This window comes from Manis javanica, chromosome X (genome assembly GCF_040802235.1).
Source record: "Manis javanica isolate MJ-LG chromosome X, MJ_LKY, whole genome shotgun sequence".
Lineage (NCBI taxonomy): Eukaryota > Metazoa > Chordata > Mammalia > Pholidota > Manidae > Manis > Manis javanica.
This window is the reverse complement of record NC_133174.1, coordinates 53,589,630-53,614,449: the sequence shown is the minus strand read 5'-3', so window position 1 is coordinate 53,614,449 and position 24,820 is coordinate 53,589,630. Positions and strand designations below refer to the sequence as shown.

Here is a 24,820-nt window from a genome sequence, read left to right as displayed (position 1 = left end):
TATGTACTATAGTACTACAGTTTCTTTGTATCCTTCAGAACACCCAGCAAAAACACCTGATCTTACAATGTGTTAAAGAAAAGACTTGTCACATTCTTGGAATTAATAATGATATCAATTCATGGTTCTCATCATCTGCCTCTTCCCAGAGCACATTCAATGCTCTAAAGTTGACAAACCACTCATTGCCATGCTGATTCACACCATCAGGACTATGTCCAGGGCACATTCCCTACTTCCCATGTTCTCACAAAAGGAAGGCAATTTTCACTCTACACACCAAGAGAAAAGTAATGGAACACTTATAGTCGGCCTCTGTATGTACCCCCTCCAAACTCTGAATTTGAGAGAAGGAACTAAACATGCTTAACTCAGCCCCTTCTGAATTGTCTTTCTCTTGTATTAGTCTGACAACAGAAAGGGGTAAAAAGCAATGAACTGTTTTATTATGGGAAGAAGTCTTCCCCTGCAATGGAAGACCATCATTCTCCATCTATATCAATGATAAGGTGAAAAATCTATCCATTTGTGGGGGAGTTTTAGTACGTCCATTTAGTTGCAGAACATAATTGTTTTCCAGTAAACCTCATTAAGCTCACATTTGATCTGAAGCAACTCTGTCTCTTTCTCACTTGATTCAGGAATCTAAAAGGGAAGGAAATTATTTATTTGCCCTCAGGCTCCAAAATTTATCTTTATATCTCCAGTACAAGAACTGAGAAAGTGCTAAACAATTTCCTGATAGATAGAAAGGTACACAGATTGATACCTGAAGAGTTTGAATGAATAAATGCAAGATGGAAATGGGCATTAGTCAACCTTTGTACTAACAATATCTCACTGTGTCCTCATTTCCATTTCTTTTTTTCTGGGTAATTTATTTCACTAATGTGACAAGATCTAAAGTGTTCACGTTGTCAAGTTTCAATGTAAATCACTCATATCTTCATCAAAGGAAAATAACTAGAATTTATGTCATAATGAGATACTACTTTTGAGTTCCATTACACTCACTATTAGAGCTGCAACTTATCCTCAGATCAAAGAAATATAGCACTAGAAGGGATAGTGAGAAATCAGTTCATACATTCCACTGCAATTAAGTTCTCCCTCTTACTGGATATTTTCTCCTGTTTTGAGAAGATACACAGATCTCTAGAACAAAGGAAGGCTTGGAAGAACAATTTCCCTTAAAAATTTGTTAGAGTATCAAGAAGTTCTCCCTTGTATGTAACATAAACCCAATATACTATTATTCTCTGATGCTTTCTCCTCTAATAATTCCATCTATAAATTAAACTTTTGTTTGAAAAATAGACAAGAGAGATTCAAGATGGAGGCGAGAGAGGTGAGATAGAGAACTCCTCCCAAAACCACAAATAGTATGAAAATATAGTTAATTAATACAAGTAAACCTAAAACAGCAACAAGAAAGAAGGCTGCACCAGACTGCATACAGACCTCACAAACAGAGCAAACCTCATGAAACACAGTAACATACCAAAGCCTTGATCTGGCATGACCAGGCCCTTCCACCATGCAGCTCACCAGAAGGAGGAAGAGAAACGGAGCAGGGGATGGGTTGGAAGCCTGGGACCTGCTGTACACCCATCCCTGGAAGTCTGCTTTGTGAGCAGAAACCTACATTGTGTGGTGCTCTGGAGGATAGGGAGCTGGGAAAGGTGGAGTGCTTGAGAGACAGATTCTGGCCCTTTGTGGAGGATGGGAGCCACACCCAGCTGATCTGGGAAGAGGGAAAGGAAGGTGATCTGAAAGGCTGCCTAACAGCAAGAGGGCTGCTGAAGGGGCAAGGTTTGCATGAGGCTTGCTGCCCTTGAGAAGGGATAGGGGGCCAACGTTGACTGAGCACACTGCACAGCAGATTGGGAACTTGGAGGAGCTCCAGGCACTCCATCCCCCTGGATGGCTGTTCAGCCCCAAGGCCCCCCACTGTGACATGCAGCTTGCCGAGACTTCCTCCTGGCCAGAGAGCACTGGCTTGCAAACCGGCAGTCACTGTGCTGGCATCAGACCAACCAGAGGGAGGCTCCACCTACAACAGCTAGAGAAACCAAGCAAAGAGTCTTACACCTGTGTACTTGGCCCACTGGCTCTGATATTGGACACAGCCACCACAGACGGGAATCAGAAAACATATCTTTCCTCCCTCCAGGCACCAGCTCTACTGCCCTATGACCACCAACTTCAATCTAGTGGCTGAGCAGCTCCAAAGACTGGAGCTTCTGGGCACTAGTGGAAACCACATAGAAATATGAAATGGCCAAAGAACCTGGTTCAGACCAAAATCTCACAAGCGCCGGAAAAAGGACCAAATGAAACTGAACTCACCAATCTTCCTGAAAGACAGTTCAAAATAAAAACCATAAACATGCTATGGAGGTACAGAAAAATATTCAAGAACTAAGGAACGAATTTAAAAGAGATTTAATCATTAAGAAATTCCATAGCTGAAATGAAACATACAATGGAGAGGTTTTAAAGCAGATCCAATATAGTAGAAGAGATGGTAAATGGAACAGCAATTAGAGAAGAGGAATACAAAGAAGCTGAGGCACAAAGAAAAAAGAATCTCTAAGATTGAAAGAATATTGAGAAAACTGTGTGATGAATCCACGTGAAACAATATTAGCATTATAGGGGTACCAGAAAAAGAAGCTAGAGAAAAAGGGATAGAAAGTGTCATGGAGGAGGTAATTGTTGAAAACTTCCCCAATATGGGGAAGGAGATAGTCTCTCAAGCCATGGAGGTGCACAGATCTCCCAACAAAAGGGACCCAAGGAAGATAACATCAAGACATATAATAATTAAAATGGCAAAGATCAAGGATAAAAACAGACGTTTAAAAGCAGCTAGAGAGAGAAAAAGATCACATACAAAGGAAAACTCATCAGGTTATCATCAGATTTCTCAACAGAAACCTTACAGGACAGAAGGGAGTGACATGATATATTTAATTCAACAAAGCAGAAGGGCCTTGAACTGTGATACTCTACCTTGCAAGGTTATCATTTAAATTTGAAGGAGAGATTAAACAATTTTCAGATAAGCAGAAGCTGAGAGAATTTACCTCCCACAAACCACCTCCACAGTGCATTTTGGAGGGACTCCTATAGATGGAAGTACTCCTCAGGCTAAATAGGTGTCACCCAAGGGATAGAGAAAGAGTACAGAATATAATTCAAAACAAACAAAGAATGGTGAAATAAGAAAAGGAGGAAAAAACAAAAGAACCTTTAGGTTTTGTTTGTAATACCATACAAAGTGAATTAAATTCGACTGTTAGATAGTAAGGGAATTACCAGTGAACCTTTGGTAACCACAAATATAAAGCCTTCCATGGCAATAAAAACACACCTATCAATAATCACCCTAAACATAAATGGTCAGAATGCACCAATCAAAAGACATAGAGTCAATGAATGGACAAAAGACAAGACCCATCTATATGCTGCCTACAAGAGACTCACTTCAAACCCAACGACATACACAGACTGAAAGTAAAGGGGTGGAAAGAGATATTTCATGCAAATAATAAGGGAAAAAAGCAGGAGTTGTAGTACTTGTATCAGACAAATAGACTTCAAAACAAAGAAAGTAAGAAGAGACAAAGAAGGATATTACATAATGATAAAAAGGTCAGTCCAACAAGAAGATATAACTATTATAAATATCTGCACACCCTATACAGGATCACCTACATATGTGAAACAAATACTAACAGAATTAAAGGGTGAAATAGAATGCAATGCATTCATTTAGGAGACTTCAACATACTACTCACTCCAAAGGACAAATCCACCAGACAGAAAATAAGTAAGGACACAGAGGCACTGAACAATGTATTAGAACAGATGGATATAACAGACATCTACAGAACAGTATATCCAAAAACAACAGGATACACATTCTTCTCAAGTGCACATGGAATATTTTCAATCAGATCATATACTAAGCCACAAAAAGAATCTCCATCAATTCAAAAACATTGAAATTGTACCAACCAGCTTCTCAGATCACAAAGGTATGAAACTAGAAATAAATTACAAAAAGAAAATGAAAAAGCCTGCAAACACATGGAGGCTTAATAATATGCTCCTAAATAGTCAATGGATCAATGAACAAATAAAAACAGAGATCAAGCAATATATGGAGATATATGACAACAATAATTCAACACCACAAAAAATCTGTGGGATGCAGTGAAGGCTGTTGTAAGAGGGAAATATATTGCAATACAGGCTTACCTCAGGAAAGAAGAACAATCCCAAATGAACAGTTTAAACTGACAACTTATGAAAAGAACCACTGAGGCTCAAAGTCAGTAGGAGTGACATAATAAAGATTAAATCATAAATAAATAAAATTGAAAAGAATAAAACAAAAGAAAGAATCAATGAAAGGAGGAGCTGGTTCTTTGAGAAAATAAACAAAATAGATAAACCCGTAGCCATATTATCAAGAAAAAAAGAGAATCTACACACATAAACACAATCAGAAATGAGAAAGGAAAAATCACTAGGAACAACACAGAAATACAAAGAATTATGATAGAATACAATGAAAAATTATATGCTAACAAACTGGATAACCTAGAAGAAATGGAAAACTTTCTAGAAAGATACAATCTTCCAATGCTGACCTAGGAAGAAACAGAAAATCTGAACAGACCAATTACCAGCAAAGAAATTGAAATAGTACTAAAAAACTATGTAAGAACAAAACCCCTGGTTCAATTGCTTTCACTGCTGAATTTTATCAAACATTTAGTGACGACCTAATACCCATCCTCCTTAAAATTTTCCAAAAAGTAGAAGAGGAGGGAATACTCCCAAACTCATTATATGAGGCCAACATCACTCTAATACCAAAATCAGGCAAAGACACCAGAAATAAAGAAAATTACAGACCAATATCCCTGATGAACATTGATGCTAAAATACTCAACAAAATATTACCAAACTGAATTTGAAAATACATAAAAAAGATCATCCATAATGATCAAGTGGGATTCATCCCAGGGATGCAAGGATTATATAACATTTGAAAATCCATCAACATCATCCACTACATCCAAAAGAGAAGGAAAAAAACTATATGATCATCTCCATAGATGCTGAAAAAGCATTTGACAAAATTCAAAAACCATTCATGATAAAAACTCTCAACAAAATGGGTATAGAAGACAAGTACCTCAACATAATAAAGGCCATATATGACAAACACACACCCAACATTATACTTAACAGTGAGAAGCTGAAAGCTTTTCTTTTAAGATCAGGAACAAGACAAGGATGCCCAATCTCCCCAATTTTATTCAACATAGTTCTGGAGGTCCTAGCCACAGCAATTAGACAACACAAAGAAATAAAAGGCATCCAGATTGGCAAGGAAGAAGTCTAACTATCACTGTTTTCAGATGACATGATATTGCACTTAATCATCCCTAAAGAATCCACTCCAAAACTCCTAGATCTGTTATCTGAATTCAGCAAAGTTGCAGGATAGAAAAGTAACACACAGAAATCTTTTGCAATCCTATACACTAATGATGAACTACCTGTAAGAGGAATCAGGAAAACAATTCTGTACACAATTGGATCAAAAAGAGTAACATACCTAGGAATAAACCCAACCAAGGAAGTGAAAGACTTATACTCTGAAAACTTTAATACACCCATGAGAGAAATTAAAGAAGAAATCAATAAATGGAAACACATCCCATGCTCATGGATAGGAAGAATTAATATAGTCAAAACGGTCATCCTGCCAAAAGCAATCTACAGATTCAATGCAATCCCTATCAAAATTCCAACAGCATTCTTCAATGAACTAGAGCAAATAGTTCTAAAATTCATATGAAACCACAAAAGACCCGGAATAGCCCAAGAAATCCTGAGAAGGAAGAATAAAGCAAGGTGAATTATGTTCCCTGACTTCAGCTCTAGTAGAAAGCCACAGTAATTAAGACAAATTGTTACTGGCACAAGAACAGTCCCTTAGACCAATGGAACAGATTACAGAGCCCAGATATATCCCAAGTATGTATGGTTCATTTACATACGATAAAGGAGCCATGGATATACAATGTGGAAATGACAGCCTCTTCAACAGCTGGTGTTGGCAAAACTGGACAGCTACATGTAAGAGGATGAAACTGGATCACTGTCTAACTCCATACACAAAAGTAAACTCAAAATGGATCAAAGACATGAATGTAAGTCATGAAACCATAAAACACTTAGAAAAAACAGGCAAAAGTATCTTGGACATAAACATGAGCATCTTCTTCATGAACGTATCTCTCTGGGCAAGGGAAATAAAAGCAAAAATGAACAAGTGGGACTATATCAAACTAAAAACTTCTGTACAGCAAAGGACACCATCAGTATAACAGAAAAACATCCTATCATATGGAAGAATATATTTATAAATGACATATCTGATAAGGGGTTGACATCCAACTTATATAAAGAGCTCACGCACCTCAACAAACAAAAAGCAAATAAGCCAATTAAAAAATGGATGGAGGAGCTGAACAGACAATTCTCCAAAAAAGAAATACAGATGGCCAACATGCACATGAAAAGATGCTCCACATCCCTAATCATCAGAGAAATGCAAATTAAAACCGCATGAGATATCACCTCACACCGGTTAGGATGGCCTACATCCAAAAGACAAACAACAACAAATGTTGGTGAGGTTGTGGAGAAAGTTCCTACACTGCGGGTGGGAATGTAAATTAGTTCAACTGTTGTGGAAAGCAGTATGGGGGTTCCTCAAAAAGCTCAAAATAGAAATACCATTTGACCCAGGAATTCCACTCCTAGGAATTTACCCTAAGAATGCTGGAGCCCAGTTTGACAAAGACATATGCACCCCTATGTTTATTGCAGCACTATTTACAATAATCAAGAAATGGAAGCAACCTAAGTGTCCATTAGTAGATGAATGGATAAAGAAGATGCGGTGCATATACACAATGGAATATTATTCAGCCATAAGAAGAAAACAAATCCTACCACTTGCAACAACATGAATGGAGCTAGAGGGTGTTATGCTCAGTGAAATAAGCCAGGCAGAGAAAGACAAATATCAAATGATTTCACTCTTCTGTGAAGTACAAGAACAAAAAAAACCTGAAGGAACAAAACAGCAGCAGACTCACAGAAGTGAAGAATTGACTAACAGTTACCAAAGGGAAAGTGACTGGTGGGGATGGGTGAGAAGGGTGGGATAAGGGGGAAATAGGGGCATTACGATTAGCATGTATAATGTGTGGGAGGGGAAAAGGGGAAGGCAGGATAACACAGAAAAGACAAATAGTGATTCTATAGCATCTTACTATGCTGATGGACAGTGACTGTAATGGGGTATGTGGTGGGTACTCAATAGTAGGAGGCGTTTAGTAACCGTAATGTTGTTCATGTAATTGTACATTAATGATAGCAAACTAAAAAATATAGACAATAAGTCATACTGTCCTTTATCTGTATATTTTGGAATCTTTTGAGAAAGATCTCAGATACAGAGTGGTAAAATAATAAGATGATATTAAGAGACTAAAATCAGGATTTTGAAGTACAGGGTCTCTAACCAGCCAGCTTACCAGGCACAATAAGGGTCATAAATGTCCATCTTGCCTTCTCTAATATGTTAAAATGTGCTTGTGTTCCCACAACAACTTTACATAACCAGCTTCCTGATTTCTGGGCACTTGATTTAACGTGGACCACATATCTTCCTTTTATATATAAATGTACAATATGAGGAGAAATTCCTTCCAGTTTGTCCCCGTTCCCTCTTCCTACTTTCCCAGCTTTTCAGGAATTATGCTATCTCAGGTACTGATAGGCCTATAAGATAGCCCCATGCTACCAGTGAGGACTTCTTTGGAAGAGAGATAGGTTCTTTTCTACAGACCATGCATTTTATTGCTCTCCATGAAAGTCTCATCCTGTAGGTTAACACGGCCTGGCTCCCAGGACCCATGGGATGCCACATTCTCCTCCAGATACCAAGACTGGTTTTCATCAAAGATCAAGAATAACAAGGCAAATTCTTGGTCCATGTCACTCCGTCCTCCATGGGGCTCCAGGATGCCCTTTCGGCAGATGGCCAAAGGCCCCACCAGGCCACTGTACATATCCTGAGGATTTAAGAAAGGGGGTGAGAATAAAAGATAAGGGGTTGTTCCTGTGGGGGAGGCAGTGCTTCACAGGCAGCCAGGCTGACATCCAAGCCCACTGTGCTCTCAGCACTTCATAATAATTTCTTCATCATAACCTCTACTATGTTATCTGAATTCATCCTGACAAATATATAGAGACATAGATAAGATGCACTAATTCAATTTATGCTTTAGCTAGGTTGAACTAGTCATTGATCGCCAAACCCACCAAGTATTTTTAAAATCCAGGGCCTTTTCTCATTCTGTTTCTCCCGCCTCTATTGTATTTCCCTCTTCAATACCTCTTATCTTATGGCACACTACTATTCAACTCAACGTGCATGTACCTTCCATTGTAGTACCTTCTTTAACATCCCTCCTGCCCATCCTCTCCTTCAAAAACCTCTATTATGTGGTTTTAAGCAGCTGATCATATTATACTATATTTAAAATGTATTTTTGTTATAAATGGCTAATATTATATTTATATTTCTCTGTCTCCTCCAACTAGATCATACTCTTTGACAATGGGAGCTGTACCTTGCATCTGTATCATCCAGAGCACCAAGAAAATACCAAAAATGTAGTAGGCTTTCAATAATCATTGCTGACAGCTCTCTGTGGATGAGTGGCTAGATTGATAAACCAATTTTTCATATGAGAAAATAGGAAGAATGATTTGTCTAAAATCACTGCAGAGGCAAGATAGAACCAAATTTGAGACTAGAACCCAAATCTACTGACAACAAATCCTAGACTTTTAAAATGAGAACATATTGACTTAAAAGATCCAAGAAGAAGAAACAAGGAAGGAAATCCTCAGAACAAAGATGATGTTACCTATTCCCTTTATTCTTCCTCCTGCTTATTAAATTAAGCCCAGCATTTAAGAAAATTCATCCAAATCCTGGTCTCTAGCATTTCAGGGCTGCACTTTTTACTATACCTGTTTAATAACTTCTTTTTGTCAGGCAGTATGAAAATTTCTGAGACTAACCTTCAGGAAATCAATATTGTCTTTACCTTGATAGGATCCACTGCAGAATAATAGATCCAGGAAACACAAGCAGAATCATTGGGCCCTGGGCCAGATCTCTCTGGGATGTTCCATTGGTAAGTAAGAACCTCACCTACAAAGGGTAAGAGAAATCTCCAGTAGGGGTTAATCAAAAGTTAATACCAATTTCCAGGTCTCCCCATGAGGATGTAGTAGGTGAGTCCTAGGACCTTTAAGAACTTTCTCCATCATTTCTATACAGGTCTCCGTTTTTTGTAACTCTTTTCTACCTCCTTGGACACCCTCAGTATTTCTCTTACTGTGCCTATTTTAAATACCCAGGACCATTCATTTACTAAGGCAGCTATGCTACTGTTCTCTTTGCTTATAATGTCTGCCATTTTGGGTTCAGTTGTAGTTGCCTCTTCCTGCTGCTGCCCCTATACGCAGATATTTCCCCAAGGCTCTGTCTCAGACCTTTTCTCCTTCTTTATACTCTCTCCATGGAATATTTAAGTCACTTTTCTCATGTCAATCATGATCAATGTATTGGTGTATAGCCAGACATCCTGGTCATTAAGCTCCAATACAAAATTTTCAATTAGATACTGGACATCTTTTGAAGATTGTCATGATAGCACATCAAGAACTAAAATCATTATGAACTCACTTTGCCCCTTTTAGAAAAAAACTGTTACTCAAACTGTACTGCCAAGTGTCTAGTAATGACATCAAAACTCTCCTAGTCACTAGTCTCAAAACATTAATCTTTGTTTCCCCATCAGCATCCAAACAAATGGTAATCCCTACTGATTGTACCTCTACAATAAATTTTATTGCCATACTACCTTCTAATTCCCAACACTCTTGCCTTGGATTAGACCCTTATTTTCTGTACTGGCCTATTACAAAGCCTCATAACATGTTACTCTGCCTATAAATTTGCAGTCTCCAATCCATCTTCCAATTTATGCCATACTAATTTTTATAATGGCTTTGTGAAATATAATTTGCATACCATACAATTTGCCCACTTAATGTGTATAGTTCAATAATCTCTAGTATAACTACAGAATTTTGTAATTATCACCACAATCAATATTTTAAAAATCATTACCACCAAGAAAATCACTGCACTTCTTAACCATCATTCACTAATCCACCCACTCATTTAAACCCTGGGAAACCAATTATACAAGAGGGACGTCAGCAAGATGGCAAACTAAGGAAGTACCAGTGCTTGTTTCTATTCACAAAAATAACCAAAACAAGGATTAATAACTATATACTCTCAAAAATAGCCCTATGACAGCTAAAGAATACTAAAACCTGTAGCAGCCCAGTGAAACAATAAAGCTAAAGATGTCTATACAGAAAAGTATAGGAAGTACCTTATCTACATCACATCAAAGTGGCATAGCTGATGGCAAGAGGGAACCCCCGTGGGAGAAAAGGACAGAAGGAAGAACTTCCAGACCTCACCACCAGCCAATATTTCTTGACACTGACCTAAGATGCCTGGAGTCAATGGCCATTTACCACCTTAATAAGGAAGAGCCATCCCCTTTCTGCTCAACTGAAGAAGAATCTGTAGGTGTTCTAAGCCCCCAGAATGAGCTGCCATCACCTCAACTCCAATGAAGGAGTCTCCACCACCCTGCTTTTCCAAAAAGCAGCTGCTTCCCTGCTCCCTACCCAAGAAGCAACCTATAATCTACCCTCTTCAAAAAGAAACACAAGTGATTTGCCTTTGGCTCCACAAGGAACCACTGTTTCTGTGCATCTCCAGAGAACGAGCTGCCACTGCTCCATCATCTTAGAAGGATCCACCACCACTGCATTCTCCTGAGAAGGAGCTGTTGCCACTCCTTGCTCCCACTATCCAGAAGGAACTGCTGTCCTTCTGCCCCATCCCCCTGATAAAGAACTATCAATGCAACATTCCCCAGGAAAAGAAACCACTGATGCTCTACCCTCCACTGGAAGAAGACACTGTTGTTCCACAGCCCCCAAAAAAGGAACTGCTTAAACTCTCCAACCAAAGATCCACTGGCATTCTATTTCCACAGAAAGATCACCAACTCCCCCCAAGAATGAGCCACTGATGCCCACTTCCCTCACAAGAAGCCAGCACCTGTGTTCTCTCAAAGAAGGAGCCACTGCTGGATGCTACACTACAAGGAGCTGCTGCCACTCAGCTCCCGAAAAGGAGCTGGCTATGCTCTGGCTCCTTTACTCAGAAGGATCCACTGCTGCTCCACCCCACTGGAAGTAGCTACCACTTGGTCCTTCATACCAAACAGGAGTTGCCCCACTCCCAAGACATTTACACTACCACAGCAGTGAGTGGGTCCACACCACATAATTCTGTAGCCACAGTGACTTCATGTACATTCCGGACACAACATCCAGAGTTGCTGGATATGCACTCATAAGTTGGACATGGTGCCAAGAGGGATATCATCAGCCATGACTCTGACTTATGGGGGAGAAGCGAGCAGGAGGACTCAAATGTCTTTCACCATTACTACAATAGCTCTTTCTATTACTGTAGACACCTCCAAAGTTGATGACAGAGACCTGCAATATTCACTGACACCAACCTCAACTGATGGAGCTGCAAGGAAGCTATACCTCGTGCCATCCCCAGAGACAGAACCAATGCTGAACATCCACAGAGTCAAAGCTACTGCACCTCACTCTGCTGGCACCCTTATACCCAACCATAGGTGAAGGTATTTCTCCATGGAAACAAGCCCATAAATTCTGGAAGACATGACTGATCCCTCAAAGACAGAGATCAAATAAAGGCCAAAAGAAACATAAAAAATCAAGTAAACATAACACTCCTTGAACAAGTCTCTTTTGAACATTCTCTATTATATTTTCTACTTCATTCATATTTTACTTTCAGAATATCTATTTGTATATTTTAATATTTTTTATCTCTGTTGAACTTTCTGTTTTGTTAATGTATTGTTTACCTGATTTTGTTGACTTGTCTGTTCTACTAAATATGCCTTATGAGAAATGCATAAGGAAGCTCTTCAAATCAAAATGAAAACATGCTAGACAGCAACACCAAAGCAGAAGAAAGTGTGAATCTCACTAGTGAAGGTAAATATGTAGACATATATAAATTAATGTAATACTGTAATAAGAACAGTGCATAAATTCATTTTGAAACTAATTTAAAAAGGTAGATGATAAAAATATGCAAATTGATGTATAATATATAGAGAAGCAAACTGACTGCAAGAGCACAAAGTGTGGAGGATAGGAACTAAAAGTGTTTTTGTATGCAAATGAAATTAAATTGTTATCATTTTAAAGTGCATTATAACTACAAATATTTTATGCAAGCTGTGAATAGACACAAAGAAATGATAAATACACAAAGGATAAACAGAAAAGAGTCAAAGCAAATCACTACAAGATATCATGAAATAAAAAAGGAAGACAGCAAGTGAGGTAATAATGGCAAAATTGACAGAAAACAATGAATAAAATGGCAGTAGTAAATCATTGCTTATCAATAACTACCTTAAATGTAAATGGATTAAAACCATCAATCAAAAGGCATAGAGTACTTAAATGGATAATCAAAAAGCAAGATGCAGCTATATGCTGTCTACAAGACACTCACTTTAGTTTTAAAGATACACTTAAGTTGACAGTAAGGGGATGGAAAAAGATATTTCACAAAAACGGTAACCAAAAATAAATAAGAATTGCTATACTTATATCAAAGAAAATATATTTTAAGTCTTAAACTGTCTAGAAACAAAGAAGGTCATTATATAATGATAAAAGGGTCAGTTCAACAATAATATTTAACTATTATAAATATATACATATCCAAAATCAAATCTTAAATATGTAAAGAAAATATTGAAAGATATAAAGGTAACATTGACAGAAATACAATAACAGTAGGACATATCAACATCCTACTTAAAAATGTGGATAGTACATCTGGACAGAGAATCAATACAGAAACATGACTTAAAAAGCACTATACAGGAAGAGAGAGGAAAAGATGACAGTGTGAGCAGAGTGGCAGAAATCTTCTCCCAAAATCATATATATTTTGAAAATACAGCAAATAGAACTATTTCTATAAGAGAGACCACAAGTTACAGTACACCATCCAGTCTACATCTGTGAAAGCCCAACATCTCATGTAAAGGGTAAGATACAAAGCCATGACCAAGTGGGACCAGAGCACTCCCGCTGCACCAGCTCACCAAAGGGAGGAAAAGACTCAGAGTGGGGAGGGAGTGGAAGCACAGGACTGCTAAATAACCAGGCCAAGTAATCTGCCCCAGGAGCACAGACACACATTGCATGGTGCTCTGGATATTAGAGGAGTGGAAAAGCAAAATCTGAGACTAAGACTGAGAACAGATTCCCACAGCCAGCTGTGCTTGAACAAAAGAAAAGCAGGTGCTTTAAAAGTCTTAAAGGGACAGAGGTTTAAAAGGTGGACAAAATCGTCCTGGAGCATTCATCCCAGCAGGCTGGGAACTTTAAGGAACTTCATGTGCCCTATCCCCCTGGTTGGCAATCCAGCTCTGAGGGGCCTCATGGCAATAAGCAGCCTAACATTCCTTCATCCTTGCCTGCACCTGCAAGCAAACCGGCTGTCCCTGCCATTGCTGCAGACCAGCCAGAGAGCAGCCGCATCTACAGCAACCACACAGTTTAACAGAGAGGCTTCTGCCTGTGCAGCTAGCCAGCCCAGACCCATGCACTGCTCCATGCACACTGTTGTCAGGAACAGACAGCAGGGAGAGATGTGGAGACTGGGAGGCACAAAGGAGCTTTGTTCTTATGCCAGAACACACACTGCTTGCCTGCAACCCCTGTGAGTGCCCTTAGCCATCCCAAGTGTCACCCCAAACATGGCAGCTTAGGGGATTAACCCAGAGACTACTCCCTGCAGGCAGTTGACAGGTGGAGGTGGGCAAAGAAGGAGACAATGAAGCACGAAAAGCCTCTGTTCTCATGGCAAAACATGTGCTGTAGGGCTGCAAACCCTACCAAGTGCCCTAGACCATCTCAAGGGTCTCCCTGCCCATGGGAGCATAGAGGATTAACCCAGAGGCTTCTTCCAGCATGCAGTTGACCAGCACAGACAGCAGAGATGGGGCACAGAGACCAGGAGGCAAGAAGGCGCTTTTCTCTTGCAGCAGAACATGCACTGCTGACTGATGACTCCCGTCGCTGCCCTAGGCCATCTCGAAAGCCACCCCATACATGGCAGAGTAGGGGATTAACCCAGAGGATGCTCCCTGCACACAGTTGACCTGCACAGAGAGAGAAGATGGGTACAGAGATCAGGAGGCACAAAGTGTCCTTCTCCTTGTGGCAGACAAATGCGCTGTTGGCCTGCAACCTCAACAGTGCCATAGGCCATCCCGAGGGCTGCCCCAGCAATGGAAGCCAGGGAGATTACCACAAGCTACTCCAAGTGCACAGTTAACTGGCACAGACACTGGAGACAGGAAAGGGGACTGGCAAGCAGGAACAGACATTGTTCTCAAAGCTGACACACATGCTACTTGCTGGTGACCACTCCCATCACCATGGAAAGGCAGAAGAAACTTGTTCAATCCCAAATACTTCAAAAACCAGAAAGAGGGCTTGGTGAAACTGAAATTCCCAATATTGAAGAAAAACAATGCAAAATAAAAGTCATAAGCATGCTGATGGAGCTACAGAGAAATATTCAAGAGCTAAGGGATGAATTTAGAAGGGAGATAACAGAAATGAAACAAATGGAAGGATTTAAGAGCACAGTGGATGAAGTGGAATAGACTGTTAATGGACTAGAGATCAGGGAACAGGAATACAGAGAAGCTGAGGCAGAGAGAGATAAAAGGATCTCCATGAATTAAAGAATATTAAGAGTACTGTGTGATCAATCCAAATGGAACAATATTCACTTTACAGGAGTAACAGTACAAGAAGACAGAGTAAAAAGGATAAAAGTGTCTTTGAAGAAATAATTGCTGAAAACTCCCCCAATCTGGGGAAGGAAAGAGTCTCTCAGGCCATGGAAGTCTGCAAATCTCCCAACACAAGGGACCGAGGAGGAAAACACCAAAACATATAATTAAAATGGCAAAGATCAAAGACAAGGACAGAACATTAAAAGCAGCCAGAGGGAGAAAAGAGATCACCTACAAAGGAAAACCCATTAGGCTATCATCAGTTTTCTCAGAGGAACCTTACAGGCCAGAAGTGAGAGACATGACATATTCAATGCAATGAAACAGAAGGGCCTCAAACCAAGAAACCTGTATCCAGTAAGATTATCATTTAAATTTGAAGGAGAGATGAAATAATTAACAGATAAGAAAAAGTTGAGGTAATTTACCCCTAAAAAAAAACCTTCCCTACAGAGTATTGTAAAGGACTGCTCTAGATGGAAGTGAACCTCAGGTTAAATAGCTGTCACCAGAGAAAATAAAATCACAGCAAAGAAAGTAGATCAGCTAAATTCTAACCAAATGCAAAATAAAATCAGCAATACACAAAGTCAGTCAAATGAAACAGAAAGAGTACAGAATATGACACCTAACATATAAAGAGTGGAGGAGGAAGAATAAGAAAGGAGAAAAATAAAGAATCATCAGATTGTGTCTATAATAGCATAATAAGTATGGTATGGTATATTGATAGAGAGTGAAGAAGGTACCCTTGAACCATCGGTAACCACCAATCCAAAGCCTGCAATGGCAATAACAACATATCTATTGACAATCACCCTATATGTAAATGGAATGAATGTACCAATCAAAAGACATGGAGTTACATAATGGATATATAAGCAAGATTCATCTATATGCTGTCTATAAGAGACTCACTTCAAACCCAAAGACATACACAGACTAAAATGAAGGAATAGAAAAAGATATTTCATACAAACAATAGGGACAAAAAGCAGGAGTTGCAGTACTTGTATCAGACAAAATAGACTTCAAAACAAAGAAAGTAACAAGAAACAAAGATATAACATAATGATAAAGGGGTCAGACAAACAAGAGGATATAACCATTATAAATATGTATGCACCCAACACAGGATCACCTACATATGTGAAATAAATACTAACAGAATTAGAGGAGGAAATAGAATGCAGTGCATTCATTTTAGAAGATATAAACACACCACACGCTGCAAAGGACAGATAAACCAGACAGAAAATAAGTAAGGACATAGAGGCACTGAACAACACATTAGAACAAATAGGCTTAACAGACATCTATAGAACATTCTACCCCAAAGCAGCAGTATACACATTCTTCTCAAGTGCACAAAGAACATTTCCCAGAATAGAACACATACTAGGCTACCAAAAGAGCCACAATAAATTCAAAAAGATTGAAATTCTACCAATACATATAACAAAGGTATAAAACTGGAAATAAATTGTAAAAAGAAAACAAAAAGGCTCAAAAACACATGGAGGCTTAACAACATGCTCCTAGATAATCAATGACTCAATGACCAAATTAAAACACAGATCAAGAAATATATGGAGACAAATGACAAGAGCAGCACAATGCCCCAACTTCTGTGGGACACAGCAAAAGCAGTTCTAAGAGGAAAGTATATAGCAGTCCAGACCTATTTAAAGAAGGAAGAACAACCCCAATGAACAGTCTAAATTCACAATTATTGAAACTGGAAAAAGAAGAACAAATGAAGTCCAAAGTCAGTAGAAGGGGGGATACAATAAACATCAGAGAGGAAACAAATAAAACTGAGAAGAATAAAAAAAAATAGAAAAACTAAATGAAACCAGGAGCTGGTTCTCTGTAAAAATAAACAAAACAGATAACCCCTAACCATATTTACTAAGAAAAAAAGAGAATCTTCACACATAAACAGAATCAGAAATGTGAAAGGAAAAATCATTACACCACAGAAATACAAAGAATTTTTAGAGAATATTATGGAACACTATATGCTAACATACTGGATAACCTGGAAGAAATGGACAACTTTCTAGAAAAATACAACCTTTCAAGACTGACCCAGGAAGAAACAGAAAACCTAAACATACCAATTACCAGCAAATAAATTGAATTAATAATCAAAATACTACCCAATAATAAAATTGCTAGGCCAGATAACTCCACTGCTGAATTTTATCCAACATTTAGAGAATACAAAATACACATTCTTCTTAAAGATTTACAAAAAGTAGAAGAGGAGAGAATACTTCCAAACCCATTCTAGGAAGCCAGCATCACTTTAACAACCAAACCAGGCAAAGACACCACAAAAAATGAAAACTACAGACCAATATCCATGATGAACATAGATGCAAAAATACTCAACAAAATATTACCAAACCAAATTCCAAAATACATCAAGAGGATCACACATCATGATCAAGTGGGATTCATCCCAGGGATGTAAGGATGTTACAACATTCAAAAATCCATTAACATCATCCCCTATATCAATAAAAAGAAGGACAAAAATCATATGATAATCTCCATAGACGCTGAAAAAGAATTTGACAGAATTCAACATCCAGTCATGACAAACACTCTCAACAATATGGGTGTAGAGGGCAAATACCTCAATATACTAAAGGCCATATGTGACAAACACGCAGCCAAAATCATGCTAAACAGTGAGAAGCTGCAAGGTTTTCCTCTAAGATCAGGAAGAAGACAAGGATGCCCACACTTCCTGCTTTTATTCAATATAGTATGAAGGTCCTAGCATGGCAATCAGACAACACAAAGAAATAAAAGGCATCCAGATTGGCAAGGAAGAAGTTAAACTGTCCCTGTTTGCAAATGACACGATATTGTACATAAAAAACCCTAAAGAATTCACTCCAGAACTACTAGATCTAATATCTGAATTCAGCAATGTTGCAGGATACAAAATTAATACACAGAAATCAGTTGCATTCCTATACATTACTGACGAAATAGCTGAAAGAGAAATCAGGAAAACAATTCTATTCACAACTGCATCAAAAAGAAAAACATACCTAGGAATAAACCTAACCAAGGAAGTGAAAGACCTACACCCTGACAACAACAAGACACTCATGAGAGAGATTAAAGAAGACACTAATAAAAGGAAATTCATCCCATGCTCTTGGGTAGGAAGAATTAATATTGTCAAAATGGCCATCATGCCTAAAGCAATCTATAGATTCAATGCAATCCCTATCAAAATTCCTACAGTAATCTTCAACGAACTGGAACAAATAGTTCTAAAATTCATATGGAACCACAGAAGACCCCGGATAGCCAAAGCAATATTGAGAAGGAAGAATAAAGCAGTGGGGAATCTCGCATCCCAACTTCAAGCTGTACTACAAAGCCACAGTAATCAAGACAATTTGGTACTGGCACAAGAACAGATGCACAGAACAGTGGAACAGAATAGAGGGTCCAGATATTAAGCAGAGCATATATGGTCATTTAATATATGATAAAGGAGCCATGGATATACAATGGGGAAATGACAGCCTCTTCAACAGCTGGTGCTGGCAAAACTGGACAGCTACATGTAGGAGAATGAAACTGGATCATTGTCTAACCCCATACACAAAAGTAAATTCGAAAGGGATCAAAGACCTGAATGTAAGTCATGAAAACATAAAACTGTTAGAAAAAAACATAGGAAAACTCTCTTGGACATAAACACGAGCAGCTTCTTCGTGAACGTATCTCCCCAGGCAAGGGAAACAAAAGCAAAAACGAACAAGTGGGACTATATCAAACTAAAAAGCTGCTGTACAGCAAAGGACACCACCATAAGTAGAACAAAAAGATGTTCTACAGTATGGGAAAATATATTCATAAATGATGTATCCAATAATGGGTTGACATCCAAATTATATAAAGAGCTTATGCAAGTCCACAAACAAAAAGCAAATAAGCCAATTAAAAAATGGGCAGAGGAGCTGAACAGACATTCTCCAAAGAAGAAATTCATATGGGCAACAGACACATGAAAAGATGCTTCACATCACTAATCATCAGAGAAATGCAAATTAAAACCACAATAAGATATCACCTCACATCAGTTAGGAGGGCCACCATCCAAAAGACAAACAACAACAGATGCTGGCGAGGATGTGGAGAAAAGGAAACTTCCTACACTGCTGGTGGGATGTAAATTGGTTCAACCATTGTGGAAAGCAGTATGGAGTTTCCTCAAAATACTCAAAACAGAAATACCATTTGACCCAAGAATTCCACTCTAGGAATTTTCCCTAAGAACGCAGTAGCCCAGTTTCAAGAAGACATATGCATGCATGTGTTTATCACAGCACTATTTAAAATAGCCAAGAAATGGAAGCAACCTAAGTGTCCATCAGTAGATGAATGGATAAAGAAGATGTGGTATATACACAATGGAATGTTATTCAGCCATAAGAAGAAAACATATCCTACCATTTGCAACAACATGGATGGAGCTAGAGGGTATTATGCTCAATGAAATAAGCTAGGTGGAGAAACAGAAGCACCAAATCATTTCACTCATTTGTGGAGTATAAGTACAAAGAAAAAACTGAAGGAACAAAATAACAGCAGACTCACAGAATCAAGAAATGGAGGAATGGACTAAAGGTTACCAAATGGAAAAGGACTGGAGAGGGTGGATGAGAAGGGAAGGAGAAGGGAATTAAAAGGTGTTATGACTGGTGCACATAATGTAGGGGGCACAGGGAAGGCAGTATCACACAGAGAAGACAAGTAGTGACTCTATAGCATCTTACTATGCTGATGGACAGTGACTCTAGTGGGGTATGTCGTGGGGACTTGATAATTGGTGGGATCTAGTAACCACAATGTTGATCTTGTGATTGTATATTAATGATACCAAAGAAAAGTGGCGGAGTTGTCAGCATAAAGGTGGATTAGGTATCTCTTAATTACTATCAATCCCCTCAAAAAAATGGAAAAGCAAGAAAAAAATTTCATAGACAACTTTTCCAGAATACTGGAAAACAGTTAATGGTTTACAGTCACCTCATGAATACTGAATCAAGAACTTAGAAACCCTAATACATATTTATAGATTTTTCATGGCTTTTTGCCACCCATCAGAAGTTGTGAAGACTTGAGTCCAGTATGCAGTGTGGGAACCTGGTGTCTGGTTCTAGCAAAATTATTTTTGCAGTTGTTTACAAGTCTTTATAACAATATTCTGAAAGTGATAACTTTCATAAAAAGTACTTATCTATATACTTAACATTAGTATTTTCACTTTTTAGAACCTTAATATGTTGGCTTGTTTTGGTTCATCATATAGCATTTTTCACAGAAGGAAGTATTAAAATCAACTATAGTTCTTATTTTTACTCCCTGAAGTCTTTTCAGGTGTTATTTGATATATTTTGGGGCATGTATTATTTTATGCATATGTATGGTTATATCTTCTTACACTATTTTTTTTACTAGTATGTACTTAGAATTTTTAATTCAAAACTTATTGTGTTTATATGTTCCATTTGCAGGAGAGAATGGGCATTGAATGGGCCTCTTGGTGAACATGTATTTTTATAGGATAAATACTGGAAATACAACCAATGTTTGTAGAGTACAGTCTAGGGCTACCTGAAGGAATGATACAGGGGGTTTGTCTCTGATTCAGCTAACTCTGAATTAATCCAGGATGGAAAAGTAACAGCCATTGTTTACATATATTGTATAGTGAGTAGATAACCCAGAGACACCTGGGACAAAATATTATGGTTCAGAAATACAAAAAGTCATCATGGAAGGAAAAGCCTGAGAGACAGCTTCATTTGGCAATTAGGGCAATCAATAACCTATGAATGTTGGGGAATTTATAAATCCCAGGGCAAAATACATGCTCCAGAAGATCTGAGAAGACTCTACGGTCATACCTTAGGCTGATCTGTAGGTTCAGGGAAAATTTAGCAAGTGCTGAAAGAGAGCCCTATCACAGAGCCAACCTGAAAATACTAGAAGAACTGTTCTATCTCTTAATTTCTGGCATTCAAGAAAATCTCTGTCAAAGCACTAGTTAAATAAAAGTTAAGGAAAAAGGATTCCAGTGATCATGCAAAACAAAGAATACAGTCTTTGCAAAAACTGTTGGGAAAATTCACTATAAAATGAATATTACAACCTTCAGTAATGAACAGACACAAACACAGTAAACCTTGGTGAAGAGGAGCTAACTTAATTTCCACATTTACCACATTATATTCAAGCACCCAATTTTCAACAAAAGTATGCAAAGTATAAAAAAAGAGGAACATATGACCTATTCAAAGAAACACAATAAATTCTCAGATCACACTGAAGGAGCCCAAACATAGGAATTACTAGATATGTACTTTATAACAGCTGTTTAAATATGCTCAAGGGGCTAAAGGAAAATGTTGACAAAAACTAAGGAATTTTAAAAGTATGCATGAACAAAATTGGAATATTAAGAACAAGACATAAATTAATAGGAACAAAATAGAAATTCTGGAGTTGAAAAGTACAATTAAAATTCAATTCACTATAAGTGTTCAACAGCAGATTTGAGTAGGCAGAATACACAATCTCAAACTTAATGATTAGACTACTGAATGTATGCAATCTGAAAAGCAGGAAAAAAATGAAGAGAAGCAGAATACAAGGAACATATGGGACATCAAGCGACAAATGAACAATTTATGGGAGTCCCTGAAAGAAAAAAGAAAAAGTAACAGAAAGAATATCTGTAGAAATAATGGCTGAAAACTTCGCATATCTGATTAAATGATTTGACACACCCAAGAAGCTCAATTGACTTCATGTAGGGTAAATTAAAAGTCCTCCACACAAAGACACATCATCAAACTGCAGCAAAAAAAGAAAAAATACCAAGAAAGAATCTTAAAAGCTAGAAGGAAAAGAGACTTATCATATGGAAAACATCCTCAATATTAACACCTGATTTTTCATCAAAAAACATTAAGGCCAGAAGGAATTATGTTGACATATTTAAAATGCTAAAATAAAGAACTGTCAACTAAGATTCTATATCTGGAAGAAATGATCCCTCAAAAATGAGGAAGAGGCAGGAATAGTAGTAGTGGCCAGGCAGCCCACCTTCATGAAGGTTTTCAGTGGGCTGCAGCCCACAGACACCTGGCATGTGCCTACCCCACTGTCATGATGTCAAAAAGGAAGGTCAATTTCACTGAGAACATGGCAAAAGAAGAGCCTGAGGGGGGATCACTGATGTTTTCAGCTAAACCTGCTCCTTAAAAAATGGAAATGAAGCTAAAAAAGGTGGTAGGAAAGGATAAATCTTCAAACAAAACAGTGCAAATGAAAGGGAAAAGGGGAGAAAAGAGAAAACAGACTGAACCTGGAAATTAAAGAAATGGAAAATCAGGAAACTAAATACGATTTACCTACAGAAAATAGAGAAACTAAAAATGAAGAGAGTCCAGCCCCTGATGAAGCAACAGAGAAAGAAGCCAAGTCTTACCAACATCATATACCATGTCTTATCAGTGGTCTTTCTCTCCCATCTTGTACAGTCCAACATAGAAAGATAATGGTGCTTGATCACCAACTAAGGAAAATTTGCCTCAAAAGATTAAGCTGGAAAGTCACTGCAATGACTCATTAGAAAAGAAACAAGACCACATGGTTTTTTAGATATTTGGTATGTACATTAAGAATTGTGTACAAATCGAAATGTCTTTGTACTGATCCCCCAAACAAATAAAACCCCAGCTCTAAAAGAAAAAAAATGAGCGAGAAATTATGACACTACCAGTTAAACAAAAGTTGAGGGAGTTCATTACGACTAGATCTGTCTATCAAGAAGTGCCGAAGGAAGACCTTCAAGTTGAAATGAAAGGATACTAGATATTAATTCAAAGACAAATGAAGAAATAAAGACTTCTGTTAAAGGAAACTATATAGGCAAATAAAGAGAAGTCAGTACTACTGTACATGGGGTTTATAACTCCAATTTTTTATTGCCTATATGATTTGAAATAAAAATCCATAAATAATTATAGCAGTATGTTATTAGGCACACAAAGTATAAAGATGTGATTTGTGAAGGAAAGAAATGGAAAAGATGGCAGAGTAGGAAGCCAAGACAGAAACCTCCTCCTACATACACACCAAGCAAGCAAATACAGCTTACTCTGAAAATGACCTGAAAACTGTGAAACAAACCATCTACACCTGGTGAAGAGAAGACCACAAAGAGAAAGGTAAAGTGGAAGAGTTGCAATTAGCTGGGACTCAAGCCCTTACCATATACCAGCAAAAAGCATGACGAAGAGGAATGGAAAGGAGAGGGAATAAGCCCTCAGGAACCCTACACAACTGGTCTGGAGATCTGCTCTGGGAACACAAGTCCACACTGCATTGGGCTTTTGTGATTAATGAGGATGACAAAAGGGAGAGTTGGAGCATTTTGGAAGCCTGAAACTCTCACTTTTGAAGGACATACATATTCCATTGGACCTATGGATACCCAACACAGAGGCAACTATTTCAAAGATTTACCAGCAGCAGGAACTGTGACATAGGGGAGTGGTTGGAATGAGCTCTCTCTGGAGGACAAAGGGAAGGTGGATAACACTTAGCTAGCCTTCACTCAGCCCAACTGATTGGGTGCTCATGGAATCCAGTTCCAAATGCTCCATCTCCCTCACTGATGGCTCAGACCCATGGTGTAATTCCCTGTGAAACCATCCCACTTAGCCAGCTCAGCCCAGCAGTTGTCATACTTTGCTGTCAGGCAGGCAGAGTGAGAATTTGCTTCCTTGATGAAGGGAGGCTTTCCCAGGTTTCCCAGCCCTCTCTCAGCCCAAGTGGTGGGAAAAGTGTGGGAGTGAGTACCAAATGCACCACGAGTGTGGCTGAGACCCATGGTAGCACCCTTGGGTACACATTCTCCACTCACACTGCTGGCCCAGAAGTGGCCACTGTTGCCTAACAAGCAGAGGGTGGTCCTGCCCACAATGATCCCAGAAGAAGCAACACATGTTACACAAAGGACATGCAGAGGTGAACTGTTAGTCTCTTATGACAGAGATCAGGCACAGACAGCAGACAGGCAGAAAGGTAGCCCTGCCCATAGCCCACCAAAAGCAACAGTGTCCCCATGACAGAGGAGAATCATACACTGGTGTACAAAGAGTCTTGAGTTTCTGGGAAATACAGGATGCCTACTTCATAAAGCCATTATTTTTTAGACCAGGAGGCAGAAGATCTATCTAATACAAAGGAAGAAACACAGAAATCCAGACAAAATGAGGGGGCAGAGGAATATGTGTGAAGCAAAAGAACAAGATAAAACACCAGAAAGAAGGCTAACTGATATAGAGAGTGCCCATCTTCTTATAAAGTTTTCAAATTAAGTGATAAAAATACTCACTGATCTGAGGAAAATAATTGATGATTTCAGTGAGAACTTCAACAAAAAGATTTGAAAAAGAGCCATTCAGAGCTAAATAATGTAATAATTGAATAAAATATATAATGCAAAGAATGAATAGTAGATTGATGGAAGAGGAAAGAATCAATGAAATGAAAAATATAGAACAAGAAAACAACCAAGTTGAGGAATAGAGAAAAAAAAGAATTTCTAAAAATGAAAAGATGCCAAG

General features: G+C 38.4%; 1 protein-coding gene across 3 annotated transcripts in view; it reads right to left on the bottom strand.

Annotated features, from left to right (window-relative positions):
* The window catches only part of HEPH (hephaestin), a 123,781-nt gene that overhangs the window by 10,029 nt on the left and 88,932 nt on the right, over positions 1-24,820 (bottom strand). For 2 of the 3 annotated variants that reach the window (XM_037017061.2, XM_037017063.2), the window contains exons 15-16: positions 9,216-9,322; positions 7,946-8,171 (exon numbers count right to left, since the gene is read on the bottom strand). The exons of the other annotated variant lie outside the window; for it this stretch is intronic. In XM_037017061.2, the coding sequence (XP_036872956.1) occupies positions 7,946-8,171; positions 9,216-9,322 (333 nt within the window). The remainder of the gene's footprint in view (positions 1-7,945; positions 8,172-9,215; positions 9,323-24,820) is intronic. 3 annotated transcript variants of the gene reach the window in all.